The sequence below is a fragment of the Pyrgilauda ruficollis genome, unplaced genomic scaffold, assembly GCF_017590135.1.
Source record: "Pyrgilauda ruficollis isolate IOZ18807 unplaced genomic scaffold, ASM1759013v1 scaffold19, whole genome shotgun sequence".
Taxonomy (NCBI): domain Eukaryota; kingdom Metazoa; phylum Chordata; class Aves; order Passeriformes; family Passeridae; genus Pyrgilauda; species Pyrgilauda ruficollis.
Window position 1 is genome coordinate 5,761,110 of NW_024518095.1, and position 21,159 is coordinate 5,782,268.

General features: G+C 36.0%; 1 protein-coding gene across 2 annotated transcripts in view; it reads left to right on the top strand.

The window, feature by feature from the left end:
• The window catches only part of RAP1B (RAP1B, member of RAS oncogene family), a 32,054-nt gene extending 13,415 nt beyond the window's left edge, over nucleotides 1–18,639 (top strand). For both annotated transcript variants that reach the window (XM_041465550.1, XM_041465551.1), the window contains exons 2-8: nucleotides 3,521–3,605; nucleotides 4,958–5,026; nucleotides 7,699–7,755; nucleotides 8,851–8,991; nucleotides 10,890–11,033; nucleotides 12,792–12,907; nucleotides 14,342–18,639. In XM_041465550.1, the coding sequence (XP_041321484.1) occupies nucleotides 3,549–3,605; nucleotides 4,958–5,026; nucleotides 7,699–7,755; nucleotides 8,851–8,991; nucleotides 10,890–11,033; nucleotides 12,792–12,878 (555 nt within the window). In that variant the 5' untranslated portion in view covers nucleotides 3,521–3,548 and the 3' untranslated portion in view covers nucleotides 12,879–12,907; nucleotides 14,342–18,639. The remainder of the gene's footprint in view (nucleotides 1–3,520; nucleotides 3,606–4,957; nucleotides 5,027–7,698; nucleotides 7,756–8,850; nucleotides 8,992–10,889; nucleotides 11,034–12,791; nucleotides 12,908–14,341) is intronic.
• The last annotated feature ends 2,520 nt before the right edge of the window (nucleotides 18,640–21,159 follow it).

The window sequence follows — 21,159 nt, forward strand, 5'->3', positions numbered from 1 at the left end:
CTCCTGCAATATTTGAGATTAATTTAGGAGTGCTGTTCTCAGGGTGATTCTAACAAAGTCTCTTTTCCACAGAGGTAAATGCTCTGAGGCAAAAGTATTGGGAAAATTTTAGTTAATACAGTGCAACCAAAATGTCAGGGTCTGAACAAGAATCATGGTGTCTATAAAGCGCTAAATAATCATGATCCCTTCTGAAAATGATAAGGCTTCTGGGAGGGCCAGTTTATTTAATTCCACACCTGAACAACTAGTTCATATAAGCGAGTCTTGGGGATATCTTCAAGTAAGTGACTGTATTTAGTTCATGTCTTCAGCCTGGGGCTGAGGTCCACTTACAGCTTCATATGGCTTAATATCACTTGAAAAAATAGGATTATTAGCTTTCCCATCCCTTAAATAACAAAGTTCAATCAGAACCCAAAAGCTGAAACTGAAAGAATTGAAAGAAAACTAAATAAAAAATAAAAAAACCCACCCCACTTTCACAATCATCACATCAAGCCCAATTACTAATGGTGTATGAATTTCCTTGAATTCTTCATTGCGTGGTTGCTTTTTAAAAAAGCTTTACAAGCAGTAAGTGTGCAGGTTTTTTTCCATTCCCCTCTACAGTAAGGTTATTTATTCTTCAGCTTCCGTAGCATCATCTTTGGTTTGCATTTTTCTGGAGACATGCTTCAAGAAACTATTGAAGAAAATGTCCAGGAGGCACTTTTTCCTGGTTTATCTGAGAAGGACAGAAGCAGAAAGCAAGTTCCATGTTCACAGTCCTTGTCAGATGTGAAACTTCTGAAATGTTGCATTTTCAGTGACCTGTCCTGGTTAAGCTTTCTTTCTTCTGTTCTAATAGGCTTATTCAAAGATATGCTGTTTGTCCTTCAGAGAGAATCTTTATTGGGAAAAGTGTCTGTGTGCATATCAAGTGTGTGCATGTGCTCTTCTATTTTATCAAGTACTTTATTTTAAGTATACTATGAAGAAGTAGAATTAATCATTAGCTTAATACAGTGCACTAATGCAATAAGTACAAAAGGTAATATGAACAGACTAGTGAGAGAGGCACAGATACAGTGATTTTATGGACAGTTGCATCTCAGGAAGTATGGCAGTTTCTGAGGTGTCACTGGCAGTTAATGGAGGCAGTCTAGGATTGAGCTCTGTACTTTTGAGAGATTGTATACTTAAGACAGCATTAGAATCAAGTTTGTGATAGTGCTGTTTTTTAAAGAGTAGCTTCCTTCATGTTGTCTAGCTAAATCTTACATTAGGCATCTCTACAGTTCAGTTATGTCAGATATATCTGTGCATATACTCAGCTCAGCTGTTAGAAGGCAGTACCTGCTCCAACTAAATGAAAAAAAAGGTATTTTTGCATGCTCCCTGTCTTCTTGCACTTTAGTGTCTGCATAGGGATATAGTTGACAGTATTTTCCTGCCTAAAGATAGGGGAATGGAAAAATGAAGTAGCAAAGGAAAGTTGGCATTGCTCTCCCTTCTTGCAGATCAGTCACCTTATAGGTAGACAGCCTTTAAAGCAAAATTTATCCCTTAAAATAAACTCCATTAAATAAAGAGGGGGATTCAAACAAGTTACTTGTTATATTTGCTAGGAATAAGTTTAAACTTGCTTCTATTTAACTGTTGGGTGGTTAGGTAGACACGTCTCAAGTGTCCAATAAATCTGGGGACATTTTGCTTATCTGTTGCTCCCATGTCTTAGTATCTTTATTTCTGTTATGCCTGTTCAAGTATAATCATTTTGTATCCCCAAAGTGATCTGGGGACTACAGACAGATACTGTTGTTGGACTTGACTCTAACTTATTCTACAAATGCCAGCCAGACATAGTGTTTTATGGCTGAAACCTCCTCTTTTAGACTTTGTCTCCTACTGTACTGGAATTTCCACTACAGCCACTATGTTTTCGTCTTTCTAGTGATACCCTTATAAAAATAAAAGGATAACTGAATGTTTGTTTTAAATAAATGGCAATAATGCAGTTATAGGCTTAACTTGTCATGAGTTTGAGAGATGCCTTTCAGGACAGTTGGAAACAATCCTGTTCATGGAAAGACTGGACAATTTACAGATTTGTGGATATAACCGCATTTACAGTGGTGCAAAATAGATGAAACTTGTGGTGTGAATGGTTCTCATGATCTGTGTTTGCAAAAAATTCTGTAGGGAGGAAAAGAGGTTTTTAAGTCACGAGTGAAAAATGGCCTGGTAGGTGTGAAAATCACCAAAGAGTCTCAAAATGTGTTGGTAATGGAAGCCTGTGGAGACATCTCTTTTGCTGGACATCAAGTCAATTATTTCCTTAAGGCTTTCTTCTCGTGTTCCTTTTGTGAGAGACAGTACAAAATTGAAAGATTATGCATTTGCAAGAGGATGTAGGACCTGGTCTCTTGATTTCTGTCTTCTGACAATTGGTAGATTTAATCAGTGATGGTAAAGACAGGACTCTACCGTGGTGCTTTAATTTCTGTGTAAATCATCTTAGCATTTTGTGCTCAACACCTAATAGATGGTGTTTCAGAGATTTCAGAAATGCTGTCAAATCACTGCTGATGAGAAGGATGTTTCTTACCTTACTTTCCTCCCGCTTACCTTTTACAAGCACCTGAGTTGGATCCTTGCACTTTCCCTTTTCCCTGGCCTGTAGATTATTCATTAGTTGGGGAGGGTTTCATCTTTCTTTGGGGGTGGAGAAAACAGGTAACTCAATCTCATAAGTGCTAGAGTCCCTGCAGGAAAGGAACTGAGACCTTCCTTGGGAAAGCAGTAACAGTCCTGCTAGCTCAGTTGCCAGCCGGACTGCAAGAGGTGGTGTGGGGTTTTGAGCGGTATGGCCCGAAGACATGTCCCAAAATCTGTGGCCTTGTTTTGGTTTGATGGGTCAGTTTCCAACAAAGATGAGCAAACAGATCGCATAGTTTGCTTTTGGTAGCCACACCAAAAGTGAAGGAGATCTAGCTTGTAGAAGAGGTATAGTCTCAAAAATTTATTTTAGTTGCTTTCACTTACTCGTTAAATAAGTCATAATAGGTCTAGTGGAACATTAAACAGTTTTCACACTAGGGAAGGGATTTTTTTTTTTTTTAGAAAATGATTTCTGGGATCCTGCTGTTCTTTTAAAGTGTTTGTTTGCTGGGAAGGGGAGGTTTTAATTTTCTTGTAAAAGTCTTTGTGCTTCTTTATTTAGTGCTTGATAAAATTCATGCTATCTTCTCTTGGATAATTATTTCTTTTGAATAGTAACTGTTAGCTTTAGTAGAGTAGGGTTTATTTGATATTTATGGGAGAGCCAGTAATGAGGTAGAGCAAATACTCTGATGTTTTGCACCATTTTATTGTGGCTGCCTTAAGAGTTGATAGTTAGAAAAGGACCTGCTGTATTAAAGGAGTTGACTAAGGAACTTTTATCAAACCCTGCTTAGTGAACTGGATTGTGGTGTCATTATTGTACTTCCTGAATATAGGTCAAGTTTTAATCAGACTGGTGTTTTGTGTGTTTTAGGTATTGAGGGTGATTTATCTCTTGCATCATGCGTGAATACAAGCTAGTGGTTCTTGGTTCTGGAGGTGTTGGAAAGTCTGCTCTGGTAAGTATGAGGCAGTTCAAGTATGGCTTTTTTAGGCTTATTGTGTTTCTTTTCTCTAATTCACTCTCTACTAACATGTATTTCTTTATGTAAATGTGCACAAATAAATATAAGTGTTAGTAATGCCCAGTGAGGCACCATGGATAGTAGGTAGATCCTTTACTGGGTGCATCTGCATCCATTGGTGCATTGTCACATGCTGCTGTTGTTGTATGGGTTTGGTTGATGGTGCTTGATCAGTGCAGTGAGGTGCAGAGCTATAGCATTATTGGGGTGTCTAGCTTTGACAGATAAGCCAGCTATCAGTCTGTGGGAAATCAAGCTCCTTTGTGAATCTCTCAAAGGATATGAACTAGCTTGCCCTTGTAAGTCTTGTCTCTAGAAAGGTCTTCAGGGTGCTGTTTGCTTAGTGTTTGATAGCAGTGTCTTTAGCACTAATATTTTTATGCAGATAGAAATACAGATTTGCATGTTAGTGGGAAGCTTAATGTGTTTGCTGCATATAGCTGTGGCAGGTAGATGATTAAAATGCAGGAGCCTTTTTATTTACAATTAAATGATTACAGAATGGTTTAGTTTGACCTAGACTAGAATTGAAAAAGTTCACAAAATATTATGTTCTCAGTCCACCTAAGAACTTTGCAACTTTCCATTTACTTGTGCACCTTACCATAAAGTGAGCTCCAGAGCTTACCTTCTCCCTTGAGTCAGAAATATTGTCTTACACAGCAGTTCATAAAGAAAAATTTAAATGACAAATCATGTTAGGTTGTGAAATAATGTTTTCGTTCACCTTTGAATTCTTTATCTCACTGCAGCATTTCTGGATTTGAATGTGCCTGCTCTGACTTGGCCATTGAGTCTTAAGTTCCATTTGACTTGTGCTAAAAGCGTCCTTCATGCTAGGTACACAGGAACAACCTGCTGAGTGTAGTTAAGACTAGTAAAAGCTGGCAGTTGTTTTTTGACTAATTCCTGTGCTGGCAGATAAGTAGCAGAAGATAAAGTAGTTCTAAATAAAAATGTAAGCTGTGAAGCTGTATTGTATGCTGGTCAACTAGAAACTAATACTGATTCTAAGAGTTGGGCAAACCTTAAATCGATGCATGCTTTAATTCTTATCCTCCTTCTGGCAGTGGTTCAAGGAAAGTGTAGCATTGCTTCATCTAACAGTTAAATAGGCATACAAATCTAACTTTCTGTTGTTTCTTGCAATTATAGTTATGACAATTGTTTGATTTGCTTTAAAAATGTTATGGATAACACAGTATGCACCTAGAACAGTGATTTGTGTACAATGTTTACAAAATGTCACTATGCAAGAGAATCTTACGAGAACTTTTATGTTGCAGACTGTACAGTTTGTTCAAGGAATATTTGTTGAAAAATACGATCCTACGATAGAAGACTCCTACAGAAAGGTATATACAAAAGATGTCTCTAGTGTTACGGACACTTAAAGCTGTAATATATTGTCAAATGTTTGAGTCACTGCTTGAAAAAGGGTATGCCTCATAATGCCATACTAAACCAGATAACAACTTTGAAATAAAATGTTCTCCTCAAGCGTGTTTAAAAGGAATAATTCAAGACGTTTAATATTCAAGCTTTTTAACATTTAAGCATAATATCTTGCTGGCTAGTCAGTAAAAAATGGTTGTTTCTTTGTCAGAGTTGTGAACAGGGATTGCAAAAAATATTTTTAAAATTACCACTTTTCAATTTTTATAATATTTATTATTAGTTTTTTTGTGTGTTAGTATTTGCAGGTACCCTTAGAACACTGGAGGCATCTATCATACTGTGCTCATAACAATTTAAATGATAGCTAGATATGCTTCCATTAGATGGGTTGTTGTTTTATTAATAAGTTAACACAAACCTGTCATAAATGAACAAGCATTTACAGCACGTGGCCTGTTAAGTTTCTCTCTTCCTGTCTTCAGCATGTCAGGCTGAAAGGTCTGATTCTGCTTGCGTCATCTTGAATCTCCATATTGCTCACTCTTCAGTTTCAAGTGAGACCACGATTAAGATTCCAGACGAAGATAATTTATATCTAAACTGCTAACATTAACCATTTAGTGCAAGAGATAAGTTTTTGGCTGTGTCAGTTTCTTAATCTGTCTTTTTTAGCTGAATTACTTTTCATATGGATTAATACCCTGATGTTGTTCATCATGTGACCAACAAAAATGTTGGTGTCTATACAAAGGAGGAAAGATGCACAAACCCTAGCTGAGAATGGGCAAACTACAAGACCTCCTCTTTCAGTGCTGAGCTACATTTGTATTGGAACAGAGGTGGTGCATTAACAACTGTTGCAGCCTACAGTCACCAGAATCTTTTCTGAAGAGGAATTAGTGAGAACAAAATAATGATTTGAAACCTCTTTTCTCTGACCTTGTATAAACTGTATGTTGGAAAAACCCAAGTCCATCTTGAGTATGGGGGCTTCCAGCCAAAGCTAGGAACTCTTACTAAGGACACAATAGCAGAGCCAAATTCTATGTTGACACTTTTTATTTATTAGAGCAGCAGGAATTTTTGACCATATCTCAGTGTTTGGTGCAGGACTTTGCTGGGTCAGGCCCAGTAAATTACTCCTAAGAACATTCACAGGCTGATCTAAAGTAAAGTGTTTCCGTTGTTATATATTTACATTCTTTAGGTCATAGTAGAGTTTTGATGTTTGCTGGGTGAATTTTTCCAAAGATTCTTTCCATGAAGCCTAAAAAAGTAATGCCATCTTAAGAAATTTTGCTGTTTGCTAACTACATTTTTTTTTTGTTGCTGCTAATAAAGATTTATAATATTCCTTTCAGGTTTGTTCCTGAAATAACTAGTAATAACTCTGGGTATCCTTCTTTTCAAATCAACCAGATTGTTGAAGTCTTGCTGAAGTCTGGACAACACTTCATGTAGTCATTTTCACCTTTTCACTGTTAATTACAATTCTAACTTGCTTCTTGCCTTCAAAATGTATTAGTTTGGCTGTTAAAATTATATGTTTTTATGCTAAATATAATTTTATAATATTTAAATTTGAGAGGATGTGACTTGTTTGTCTAAATAATTGAGCTTGAAATCTTGAAACTTTATGCCTTAGTTTACTCCTCAAATATTTCTTCATAAAGTAAATAAATGCAGCTTAATTAGATTAATAACTTCAGCAACAATACCTGTTTAAAATAGTGATTATTTTTAAGGAATCACAATCCATAGGTGACGGGGCAGGCGTGAGAGATGGGGAAATACTCCTCTTCCCTGTCCCCAGCTCAAATCTAGTTACAGAACAGCTGCAAGTTAAGCTAGTGACAGTGTATAAATGGAGAAGGGGTAATCTGTTAATTAGGAATTTTACATGCAAATGGAAACAAGAGAAGTTTACCAATAGCTTGAAAGAAAAAAGAATTTTTTTTAAATATGGGTAGTCTGCTTGAAACAGGTTGAGGGCACTTCCATATTCTTTGCTGCCCTCAGGGCCATTTCTTTGAGGTATGTCCAGCAGATAGAGGAACTCTGGAATGAATACAGAAATTGTTCTGTCTTCTTAAACCTTCCATTCTTTGCAAACTTTTCTAAGCTGGGTCAGTTTTCTAATTAGTGTTCCTAAAAGCCTGTTTTGGGGACACCACTTTTAGTGGTGGCTGTTTGTTTGCTGTGTACTACTTACTCTCTTGCAGATGTACATTACTGTTAAATGAACTTTAGTATGCCAATCCCGTTTTCTGGCTTTCGCTTGTACTTCTCTTTCAATCTGTGATGATCCCTGAAACAAGTAGAAATTAATTGTGCTAGTTGCTGATAACCATCATTACAAATTTAGTAGCCTCCTTTTAAATAATCAAAAATCCCTAATCACTTTGCAAAGTGGTAGTTGGCTGCTGACACTGCATTTGAAAATGTCACTGGGGCTCTTTGAAAGGCTTCTTCCTGCTGTTTTCAAAGTGTATATCCATACAATCTTCTTAAGCCATTATGTTGCTTTATGCATTATGAATTTACTTATAAAAATCACATAATTTCTGATGTCTTTGGAGGGGAGAGTTGCAAGGGGAAAAATTATAACCCCATCTTTCTCTCTTGACAGCAAGTTGAAGTAGATGCACAACAGTGTATGCTTGAAATCTTAGATACTGCAGGAACGGTATGTAAAAAACAACTTTACTGATATACAGCGTATTTTAAAAAAACCTTGAGTATTGCAGCAGAAAATTAATTGCAAGTTTCCCATGAGCTCATATTCTGTAATAGGGGAAAGAAATAGAGCATTTAAAAAGAGATTGTGCTCTTGTTTTAAGTTTGTTGTCCAGAAAAAAATTAGGACCCACTGACCACTGAGATTTGATTTCTGTTGCTGCAGAGAATACGTGCTTTCTTCTGATGTCCTTTTTCTTTTGTGTGTGAGATGTACTGTGACATTGGGATAAAAATAGTATTGCTTCCGTCAGCTTATAGGAGCTCAATTCACAAGGGTTATGCTGACCCTTTGCATACTGGTCAGGTTTTTCTCTGACTAGTTCAAAAATTACTGAAACTAGTAATTTCCTTTATTGATTCCATTGAGTTTAAGCTCAAGGTTCTTGGAGTTTAACATGTGTCCTCTGAAGTGAGGCAGTAATCTAGCACAATAGTAACTTACTTAAATTCCCTATTAGATTAATACTCTGTAAATGTACAGTACGATGGAGTGGCTGATTTCTAGCAATAAATTGCACTTTTCATCTGACATACAACAAGGGACAGGGAGTGGTTATCACTCACCACTAGGTGAGTGCACCAGATAGCCAAGTCACCAGTGTGAAAGAGGCACATGCCATTCTGCAGTTGTACTGGTAAGAGTGCACCACCGAGTCTTTATATGCAATATCATAGTTGGCACTGAAGTCATGAAAATGTGACAAGTCTATTGAGTGTCTCCATCCTCTAGTCCATCTCCTTGAAAATTAATGTAGAATCTAACAGGAAATTTCCTAGACTACAAAATTGGGTGTGAAAAGGGATGCATTCACTTTATGATCCATTTTAAGGAACTATCAGAATATGGAGAAAATGTTGGTGTATTAGAAGAGATTCAGGAGCAGTTTAGCTTCTGTAATCTACAGATTACAGTGTACCTTCTACTGTACTGCTCTCCAGTGAAATTACTCTAGTTTCTCTAAACTAGACCTAAAGTTTATAGCAGTTTGTGCAAGTGAAATGCAAATTGAATGCAACATCTGTATCTTTTTTGTAATTACAGGAACAGTTTACAGCAATGAGAGATCTATACATGAAAAATGGACAAGGTTTTGCATTAGTATATTCCATCACAGCTCAGTCCACATTTAATGATTTACAGGATCTAAGAGAACAGATTCTTCGAGTCAAAGACACTGATGATGTAAGATCTCTAAAATTTTTAATACTTGAAGTTTTCATTAGCGTGTTGCCGTGTACACACTGTGGTCAGGTGGTCTCCAAGTTTTAAATTAAGATGTATGAACCAGTAGATGTGTAGTTCAGAAATGCAACTCTTAAGGTAAACTGGAGAAATGTAAATTGTCATGTGTTAGATGAAGAATTGTTTAATCTTTCTTTAAAATACCTTAATTGAAACTGGGTATAACTTTGTTCATTAGACCTGCAGGAGGCATTTCTAAAGCAACTATTGTTGCTTTACTCTGAGTGAAGTTTTCTGCTCAGTATCCCTACTGTTGATGGTGTTTTAAAAGTATAAAATTTTAAGTTGTAACATTAAAACTTGCATGTTATATAGCTTTTATATTTTGTCTGTCTGCTCACAATTTTGGTCATCCTATTTCCACACAATTTCTATTATGCAACTCTTAGCATTATTAAAGCTATAAAGTGAGGTTAAAACATTATATTTTATCAATTATTAAAATAATCTTACAGCAGTTGGAGGAAGTGAATGCTTGATCCCCTAATAAAGGAAAATAAGTATTTCAAATGTGAAAGCAGCAGTAAGAGTGTGTTTTTAACAGAAACACTTTGTAGCTTTTAGCCTTCAGGCAGAAAAACTACCTTCTTGAAGAAAAAAATAAGCAATGAACAGTTTGTAAGTGTAATCATATCATGTAAACAGTGTTTATGCTAATTTTGATAACTTTGATAGATTCCTTAACTGCATGTATCTGCACAGGTTTCTGCTGTCAGCATTTCAGTTTCAGGGAAGTGTATTAGGATTTTTTTAATACAAACCACTTTGCACTTCCTTGACCGTAAGCTCTTGCAGGTCTTGCCTATGTTCAACAGATTTCTTCTTGAAGCAATTCGTTACCCATTACCGCAAATGTATCTCAGAAGGTTAATATTTAAGTTTGCCATCCACAACCTACCAAGTTACAGCCTTCTTTACCATGAAATTAGCTTTGTACAATAAAATCAAGATAAATGTGATGATATTTAAAATCTTACTTCGTGTGTTGTATTTACACTGATTAGTATCATTTTGGAGGTATTTCCTTAGAATTGTATTTTTTTAGAAGACACTGTCCTGAAAGGCATTCCATAATATCAGGAGAAAGATAGCAAGCTTCAAGTTGCAAGTTCAGTTTCCATAAGAACTTACAGAAAAAGTTTTTCTTATGCCCAAGCTTAGGCATAACTTGATTTCTTAGTGGTGGGAAATTAAATGGTCAAAATATTGTAAACCTTTTTTCAACACTTGAATCTGTGAGGACTTTAGTTATGTCCTTAAATTAGAAAAAGAAAGGAAAGGGTAAAAAATAGATGATGACTTTTTTTGCTACAAAGGTCAATTCAACATTGTCTGTAGTTGGGAATGCTGGTATGGTAGTATGTTCCTTTTCTCGGTGTGCTGTAGCTTGCTAATAAGAACTGTGTGATATGCTGAGAGTAGAGGAATGATGAAAGGAGCTTTAGCATCCTTCATCATGCTACTCAGGACAGGACACTGTTTCCAGGATTTTGGAATTTGTAAGAATCATTTGTAAATTCTTCAGTAGACTTCTTGATGCCTCAAACACCTAAAAATGAAATCTCATTAGGTTCTCTAAAAAAAATATTAAATTTGCTCAATTGGCAGTGTATTGAATCCTAAAACCATTCCCCTTATTGCCCTCCCAAAATGCAGTCACTTTGATTTGAAGATTAAAATATCACACAGCTGTTAAACTTAAGTTTCAGTTATACCAGGGCTTGATTATTCTGAAAATTAGGATCCTCTAAGGAATCCGATGGCTTTTAGGTGTGCCTTTACACTGTGCCGCGATAAAATTCTAATTGTTTCTTTGCTGGTGCTGAATTGTTTTTTAGGTTCCTATGATTCTGGTTGGCAATAAATGTGACTTGGAAGATGAAAGAGTTGTGGGAAAGGAACAAGGTCAGAACCTAGCAAGGCAATGGAATAACTGTGCATTCTTAGAGTCTTCTGCAAAATCAAAGATAAATGTTAACGAGGTAAGGCATTTTACCTGTGGTGGGGAGAGGTGTGGGGGTAGAAGAATGGGACACTGTCCTGATAAGTGTTTACTGTTTGTCAAGGAAAAACTAACAAAATCATTAATAATATTCACTACAATGGACAAAACTGTACCCTGCTGGTGTGAGATGTTTGTTAAGGGATGTATTTAGCTTTGACTTGGAATTTTTTCAAATTATAATTGATTTTAGTATAATAAGTGTAATTTTCAAATTATCTTTGTAATAATTTAGGATAAATATTTCTCTCATGTTCCATTCCTTAGTTGCTACACTCTCTTACCAATTGAGATTGTACTGCTAGACTTCTTTCTTTAAAGACCTTTAAGAGAGTTAAGTCACTAAAACTACTTGATTTAAGTTACTTGGTGTTAACACTATTTGAGATGGTAAATACAAAAACTATTGAATGTTTTGTTAAAATTAGCTGCTCGGTAAAGTGAAAGGGATGCAAAAGCCTCTCTACTATATATCTCCTTGTTTGTTTAACAGGAGCTAGACAATTAATCAAATGCATGAATTTTGGGGATTTGCCATAATGCATGCCTTTTCATCCAGTGGGGGCTGCCAGCATGATGAAAGGGATACAGAAAATTTAGAAAAATAAGCTGTGTTAGTATTTACATTTCTGGAACAGCTTGAATTTTATGATAAATCTTACAGTTCATTAGGTCATCTGGAAAACATTGTTGGCAGCATCAGTGAAGTTGAAAGGGCCTCTGTGCTAGACTTGGAAGTAATCAAAACAGTATGGTGGTTTTAACACAGCTGATTTTTAAAATAAGTAATGTGCATTTAATTAGGTGGAAATTTCTGGAAGTCACTGACTTTTTAAAAAATTCGAATTAATCACTGTAACTGTATAAAAGTCATACATTCAATAAACTAGAACTTCCAGCAAATACTGTAAGCCCTTCTTGGAACATTTGCTGCTTTGCAGACAATGCTTAGGAAGGTGCCAGGATGGCTTTAGCATGAGGGCTTCCTTAGTTTATGAGATGCAGAAGTAATTGGAGCAATGTCAATTATGAATGAAACAGATGCTGTTAAAACGTTCTATGTTGATTTGTTTTAAATTAGCCTTTTGAAAAAATAATGTTCTCATTAGAATTCTAGGAGACTCAAAATGTGAGGGTAAATGAGTTACTTTGCTAGGAAATTTTATGTTTCCGTCATGCTGTAGGTCTAGAGAGGTGGAATTAGTTCTTTAGACTTCAGTATTTTTTAAGTTTCTGGAAAAGCATGATCTCATTCAAGTACAAGAGACTATTACTGAATATGTAGTGTATGTGAGTTACCATGAAAAATGTGTAGTTAAAACTTACTAGAATTTTCTTTAAAAAAATATCCTAAGAGTGACTTGAGTTAGAAGAAAGCTGTGACCTGTTTCTTGACCTTACTGCTAAACTGCAAAGTAATACTATAGTGTAGTTGATCACTGTGGCATTTTTCATGTGAGTTCAGATGAGTTTGACCCAGAGATTAAATAGCTGTGGGTTATAGATGCCTTTCCAGTTTGCTCCATTTAAACTGTAGAACCCTTGGCAGACAATTATCTTAAGCAAGAAAGAAAAAACCAGCCAGTTATTAACTAAGTATACAATTTATAGCTTTGTGGTAACTAAATATTTTCAGGGGTTCTTGAGTATGTGAGTGCACTATGTGTGAAAATTCAAGGTTTAAGGTTTTAAGAGAAGCCTCCTAATATCCATAATCAACTGATTTCTATCTTTTCAGATCTTTTATGACCTTGTGCGACAAATTAACAGAAAAACTCCAGTGCCTGGAAAAGCACGCAAAAAGTCATCGTGTCAGCTACTTTAATGCATAGCTGTACTGTAGCTCTGAGCCAGGTAAACATTTTAAATTTTTCTGTGCATTGTGGCTGTTATTCAAAACAAGCAAAATAACAACTAAAAAACACTAAACAGCTCTGGTAGCTGTTGATGCAGAACAGCACTGAAAATTATTGATTTAAATTATCGTAGAAATGTTTAATGGTCTTCCTTTTGCCATTTCAAAGTCAGAACTACAAATATGTGCAAAACACACTGTTCGCACTAGTCTGGGAGGCTTTTTCTCAAGCTTTAAGGTTTTGGTAGAACTCAAATTAAGAGTGTTTCCTCTGATACTTCAAGGCTTTTGGAAACATCGTTTTCTCTTTTAAGCCTGATAAAATCTACTGTAAGAGCTCAGTTATCGGGAATGCAGACAGTACAATATTGTAGTTTGCATGCTGGTGTCTCTGCTTTGAACTCCTGCATATGCTTGTGTGATGTCATAGGAATTTAGCTTCCTTTCTTGAGACTCTCTGGATATTTTGGAGGCCAAAGTGTAATCAGTATATTTGGATGAGAAAGGTGAAGTGATCATTGTAATACTCCAAATATTTCACCTGAAGCTATTGGTTACTAGATCAATTTCTTACTTGTTTGCAGTTGGCTGAATTTTTACATGATTAATATGTGCACAAAGAATGGTGCTGAAGGATAAAGCAAGCTCCAGCCTGCTCTTTAAGCAAGCCTTTCCAGAAGTTAGTCAGGAGGCATGGATTTTTTTTTCTGCAAATTTTTTGGGGGATTTGTGGGCAAGTTGTTTTCCACTTTCTACCTCCAAGCCTTAGTATAAGCGGAGGTCTGTCTTGACTGACCTGACATCATCAAAGTTGCCTGTTACCTGCCTTTCCTTCAGTGTTATTGAACATGCAGTGGTGCAGTAATTTCAGTGCTGTGGTCCGTTATTTTTTCATCCAGTACATACTGAGGGATCCTGGTAGGACATCTCACTGTCAGAAATTGTAGGCTCTTTATTACTAATCATGTAGTACCATATGTAACTCTTTTTTGGTGTATTAAAACCTCCTCAGTTTGAACAACTTAGATCAGTTAAAAGTAAAACTAAGATGGTTCCGAAAGCATTAGCTGAGGGTGGCAGAAATGGTTGTTCCCTGTCCTTAACAGGACTTTTGATTCAAGAGCTTTGATCCTTCAATTCTGTTTGTCTTCATAGCCATGGGAATTGTCATGCTGTAAGCAAAACTAGTCCCATCAATCAAATATTACTTCCACAATGCAGCCTGGATTCTTCTATGTATCCTAAGGCAGTTAGGATAGTAATTGAGATAATGTGTTATTTGTATGTGTACAGTAGGAAGTGTATGATTAGAGAAGTGTTACGGTTGTTTTCTGTTTGTCAAGAACTTTGCTAGCTCCTGCTGTAGCTGTTTTAAGTAAAGAACGAGGACAAATAGTTGTTACTAGTGCTAATCCCTTGTTTTGTTGTTACAGGTCTGAAGAACTGTTGCCCAATTCAACAGTGCCAGCATTCCAACTTTATTAAACCTACCAACATCTTAAATGGACTTTCCTGTGGTGGTACCCTTTAAGAAATGGATGAAAGCTACATCAGTTTGCACATTCTATCACTTTCCAGTGTCATGAGAGATTTTTACTTCTAAATATTCTGTGTATGCAACTGGTAAAACCAGAGCCTACATCCAGTATTACTGATAAGAGACATTGTTCATCCACCAATGTTGTACATGTATGAAAACTGTGTACTGTATACTTCAACAATCCCCACTTTCTATTGGAGAGTACAATAATGTAAATCCTAAAAGCACCACTATTTTAGCATAATAAAAGAAAGTCCAAAGAGCTCCTATATAGACTACTCCAGATAACTTTGCTTCATCGGTATTTGTAGCTTATTGTAACTTTTTTAAAGAAATACAGGATCATCATCATCATCGTATTGTACAAAAGCGCTTTGATTAACACAACGGCTATATAGTTTTTTAATTTTAGGAAAAAACCTGTGGAGACAGTGACCTAGTCTTTAAGAGTCCTTTCAGTATAACGTCTGACTAAAGACATGGCCTTTAATATCTGTTGGGAAGGAAATGTCCAGACTTTTCAACCTTTTATTGTATGTTTCCTTTTCCTTGTTTACATAGGGAACAATGTTTATAGTTGTGTGTACAGTGGGGGTCTACAACAAGAAGTGTATATTTTAAAACAATTTTTTAATGATTTAACAATTTTTTGTAAATCATTTTTGGGCTTCTGCAGCTGTAGATTCTCACTGTGAATTCCCTTGCTTGCTCATGCATAAGTGTATTTGCAATACCAAATATACAGGTTTAGTACTTTTGCCTGTTAGTGATTGTTTTACATGTGTAACGTTTTGGTTGAGATGTTAAATGGTGGAAGAGTACTGTGGATGTGAATGTGGGAAGTAATTTTAATCATGTGTAATTGGTCACAGGGCCTAAGTTGCAGTAATTAACTTTTGCTGATTTATTTAACAATGCCTTGTTGCTTTGTATGCATTAACGTTTGGGTGTAAAGATTGTGTGTATATCCAACAGGGAGCCACAGTATTTAAATTGACCAACCTAATGTTACAACTGCTTTGAGGTGGCCAAATGTAAACTAAAAGCCTTAATTAAAGTGGTGCAATTTTGTATGACTTAGCATCAGTAGTTCAATAAATTTGGATTGCCATGCAAGGGCTTGCATTACAGTTACACTACTTGAATGTTTTGTGTTTTAGTAGTGCTAGTAAATATTGATTTTTACATCTCTTGCACAGTGCAGATTCATACATCTTAGGATGAAGAGGAGCCCCTGTGTCTTTGTTTTCTGACAAATACATGCCATAGATATTTCTTCTAATAGTATCCCATGTGTTAGTGTGAATGAATTTCTGACTGAATGAAATTCCATTTATTTCTGGACTTGGAATATGCTAAGCTCTAACAAAAGGAAACATCTAAGAGAAAAATACCTGTCTTCAAAGGTTACACTATCAATGGCTGTTTTGGAAACTTGAAAATATGTTGCCTGTTATTTTCCTTCTTTTCAGGGAGAATGAATTGTTAGAATTTACTTAGTCCAGCAAAAAAAAATTATCTTGGGAGACAGAATGATTTTTCTGCATGAAAGCTATATCAGTTTGCACATTCTATAACTTTCCATTGTTATGAGAGATTTTTACTTCTAAATATCTGCATGAACCAAACCTTATTTCTTTGATCTTAAGGAAATCTGCAGAAGAGCATTCTTGCAGTATGGAGTGTAGAATTTTGCCAACTTGAAATACCTGTTAATAGTGTTGGACAGAGAAGTGGAATGCATGGACTGTAGATGATTTCCTGATCTTGGCCGTGCTGCTGGAAATTAATGTCACACCCAAATCCTTGGTACCTCCTGTTTCTCTGGCACAGAATTATCAGAGAGCTGGTTCTAATTCATTCCTGCAAATTCAATCAGATTAGGTTAGCTAATACTGGTAAGCTTTGAGATAGTTTATGTTGCCCAAAGTGAATTAAGAAGCCCAGCTGATCCTTCCTGCTGGTAGTTTCATTAGTCATCACCATTGTTTAATGTAGGTAATATACTTCTACTGTGCAGAGACAGATTTAAGATTGAAATTCCTTTTCATTTATCATTAGAAATCTTAAGATGTGATTATCCCCAGCCTGCTTGGTCCCCAGAGTAAAGGAGACTGGAGCACTAGATGCCCTAGTTCTTTTTTCACAAGGTACCTACCTTCTTTGGTGAGCTAATGGGAATTTTTCATCCCTTCATTTCCAACCTCTACTTATTCAGGGCTTGTAACACTTTTATGTCCTGGCTGTCCTTTTATTGGTCTTTTTAATGTGTTTCTTTTCCAGGCAGCTGTACAGGTGGCATTGGGTGGGAGTAAGAGCTAATTCTTTTGAGAACATCATAGAAGGGGCCTTGGTCTGGTCTTGGTATCCAGCCAAAGAATACTATTACAGGGAAGATCAGGCTTTGTCCTGAAAAGCTCTGTACTGAAGTATTCTTGGTGGTTCTGTTCTTCAGCATTAGAGGTATTCAGTTGGATCAAACCCTTAAGGAAGTAAAATTTTCAGAATCCTAGGCTTTAACATCTGAAGATTGTGCTAAAGAAGGGAAATATGTTCCCCCCTGTCCTGTATTTAGAACTTATGTCAGATGTGTAAAGCCAGCACACTGTAACCTAGGTAACACCTAAACCCCGGTATTCTTGAAAATTTAGGCAAGCTTCAAGGGAGCAGTGTCCCAGTTGTTAAAGGGAAGATGCTTGACAAAATGTTGCTAATGAAATTATGAAGTTAAACACATTAGAATTCTCTTCATGTCTAAATAATTGTGATGTAAAAAGCTGTTCCCACTGAGGAAGTGAGCACCCAGTTCCCCATGGGAATTGGAACAATGTAAGCAGTTACCAATTGTAGAAAAAAATCCTGTCTGCTGACATTTTTGAGCAAACTGCTACGTATCTTCAAGACAATTCCATTATGTACCAATGCTTAAGAAGTTCACACTTGAACTACTTGTACAGAAACTGAACACTTCTAAAGCTTTGGATGAAAACCTGCATAACTCACATTTTGAGAATTAATGCAGGCATTTTTGCAAATTTGGTGTTAATACACGTGTGTAACTGCTTGTAAAGTTAGCTTATGCTTACAGTGCACACTGCTTTATTTCCTCTCTAATCTGAAACTGATATATGTCAGTATTTAAAGTCTGAGCCTTCTATGGAAAAAGTAGTATTTATGTCCTGAAATACAGAAGTATTATTTAATGGAATTGCACTCTTCATATTAGGACTCTTTCCTTGCAATATAAATTTCTCTTGTATCTTACCTTATCCTAGTGTCCTTTTTCATTCTCGAAGTATTTTGTGAAATGAATATTACCTGCCTAATTTACAAGACTATTTTGAGACATTGCAAGATGTTTTCAGGTGTCCAAATGAATTAAGTGTAAGCTCAAACTACTACTGCTCTCCTGCATAAGAGACTTAAATTCTTGAAAAGTATTGTGGAGTTAGATATTACAGTTCTTTCATAAGACGTACTGATTCTGTGGTGCTAGAAATGAAAGGTGGCAGAAGTTTGAAATTGGGATTAAAATTTTTAAGTAAAATTGCAGTTTTCTTGCGGGTCAACAGTAAAAATGAGAATTTTTCTTCTTTTAAAATGGTGTCAACAAACTGGATGAATCAAACATAATGAATTTTTTTTCCCAAGTTTTCTAATCTTGGGAAGAAGCTTGACCACAATACTGTACTAGTTCTAGACAGACTTCACTTTAGACATATCAGCAGTAGAAAGTTATACTAGATGTAAATGGTCAAAAATAGTCTAAGTACAGCTATGTAGCACTTTTTAAATTGTAATCTGCTTATGCAGCCAAGTGTAGACAAAAAGCTTTTTTGTTCAATTTTATACTGCTGTTCCAACAGCATTAGGCTATATTTCAATTTATTGCTTTTATTTTGCCTGTGTGGGGAGGAGAATAAAGACAAATAAAAAGTTTATTAAGTATATAACAAAACGCAGTCATAAGTTGTTCTCTAAGGTAGCATTAAAGTACCAGAGTTATTAAATTAGGTTTTTATTTCTGAATCTAAAGCATGTTATGCTTTTCTTTCAAAAGCTTATGCACAATTTGAAGATTTCTAGAACCTCATCTACGATTTCCATTTTATAAAGTAAACTCTGGAATGGTACTTATATTTGTGGAAAACTTTACATTCAGAGTCTTGAACTAAAAGATGAGCAAAGTTGTTTTGTAGTCTTGATTTTGTTCACAGTATTTCAACATCTGGGCTTCAAACAACATGTAAATGTGGATTTTGCTGTTTTCTGTGTTTGGGGCTTTTGGGGGGTTGTTTGTTTGTTTGTTTTAAATAACCTCCAAAACCATTTATTTTCAGAAGTTTGAGTCATCAAGCAGAGTGGCTTCCTGTTTTCAAAGAGTTGTTCTTTAGGGAGAGATTTGTGAATGGATAAAAGAATTGTCTTTGCACTTCCACCGTACTCACTTCAGTCTCAAGAGATCCTAGTTCTGCTAAACAACAAACGCTACAGCTTCACTGTTTTAAGAAAGTTCACTACCACCAGGATTTTTTTTTCTTTGAAGTTGTGACTGGGGTGAACTTCATTTCAGAATCATTGTCATTTCTAATTAATTAATGTAATGTCTTTTGTTTACCGTGAACTTGGAGACGTGGGCCATTTCTGCAGTCTTGAATACTGAGTGAAATCCTAGTGGATGTTACAGTTCCTTCTTTTGTCAGTATACTTTACCTTTTCATACCATGTGGCATTTTAATCTTCCAAATCTAGTAGGGAGGGCTCCGTAGCTTCACTCCCATACTAAGTACAAAAAAATCTCTACATGTGAAATTCCAGCTCTCATCAACTGGGTTTACTGCTTGTAATGCACCCAATAGCAACAAAGACCCTTGGCAGTACTGTCATGAGTTTCAGACACAAATAAAATGAGCTACAAATTTGTCTCTTTCTTTTTCCTGTTTAATTAATAAAATGGTTTTAGCTGAGTTGCCTCAATAGAAAGAGCATAAGAATCAATTTGTCTTAGTAAGAACCTGAGCAAACATTTTGAGAGTCAACATGTATTTAAGTACTATGCAATCACACGAACACTGTACTTAAATTCTTGATATTGGTTTTTAAAAACCATGCATTTAAATTAAAAAATTTAAATTTACATACTTCCAGGAATGTGTTTCAGCTAAGAAAAGATGGGCTAAAACATGAACTTTTTGCTTCTCCTATGTAAAGGCAAGGTATAGTTTAGTTTCCAGTTTTCTTGGTACTGAATGTAGTTGTGCTGCTGTCACACATTGCACTTGAACTTTGTTGAGCTCTTACTTTTTGTAATTCTGAATTAACAATTTTGTATATGCAGATGACATGTACGCAGCTTAGCAGGGCATTAAGAAAATTTATTTAATTTATGAGCTGTCTTAAAACGTATTTTGTAAAGGGGTAATTGGAGTTTTGGGTTTACTTGTTTAAAGTTTAGGATATACTAGATCAAAATTAACCTACTATATCCTGTAGGCTCTGTTAACTTTGCAGAAAGGCACTAGGATGCAGAGGAGCCTTAGGCATTGGCAATAAATCCGCCAGGTTTCAGTGCCACTTGTGCTGGCTCCAGGGTCACTTTTGATTGTCCTGCCTGTAAGGAGCATTGCTACCTCCCTTGATGTTATGTTAACAGCTGGAGTTAAGATCAGTCTATCTGATCCAAATATGTGAAACTTCAGGACAGATGTAAGAATTTTAATGATAAATTTGAATTTAGAGTCCTTTATATCACAGACTAAAAAAAAATGCATTCTCTTCTGCTTCTTGGAAGCATAAGATGCTTTAATGAGATTTTCAGGGGTTTTTTTCTTCATTCCCCCCCCCCCCCCCCCCATTTCTGTCTTGGTAGCTAAATATTAAATGGGATGCCAGTCAAAAAGTACTGAAACACACCTCCAGGCTTTTATCCAGTTCCCCCTGGAGCCTCTAAGGTGTTTCCCCAGTCTGCACTTAGGAGAGGCTGTACATTCTAAGACAAGTTCTCTTAAAGGCCCCAATCGTTCATATACTTTTACAGGTTTGTTGGGTTGGGTTTTTTGGTTTTGTGGGGTTTTTTTTGGTTTTTTTTTTGTTTTGTTTTGTTTTGTTTTGTGTTTTGTTTTGGTTTTTTTTTGTTGTTGTTGTTTGTTTTTTTCTTGAAGTATGCATTCTTCCCTCTTAATTTCTTTTCAGACTTATTTCCTTTGCTTTGTTCTCATCTGTCATCGCTTTGAATAAACTTGAGACAGCACACAAAGGAAGCATCTGCTCTGTCTTCATTACATTTCTCACTTGTTTACTCTCTGCCCTGAGGCAGGGCTAGCCTGAGGGTGTGAGCTGTTAGCAAACGATTGAACCAGATACTGATCTGTGCATTACTCTGAATTTCCCACTGCACTAGAGACGATAACAGTACACTGTTTCAGTAGGCTATGTTGAGAGGTAAAGTCTATTCAGTATATAGTACTGAACTAGGATGTAATAATTCCTTAAACACTTTTAGTTTTCTATCCTCCTGAAGGTTGTTGCCTTTGCTTGTGATTCTCGATAGTCTTCAAGATAGAAGAGCAACCCTTTTTTGTTTGGTTTTTGGTGGTTGGTTTTTTGGGGTGTTTTTAATCCAAAAGTACATTTCCTGAGTGATTAATCTACTCTGCATAGGTCTGCTTGCTTGTGTTTCTGCATACCCTGTGTTCATCAGCTTTCTTCTTG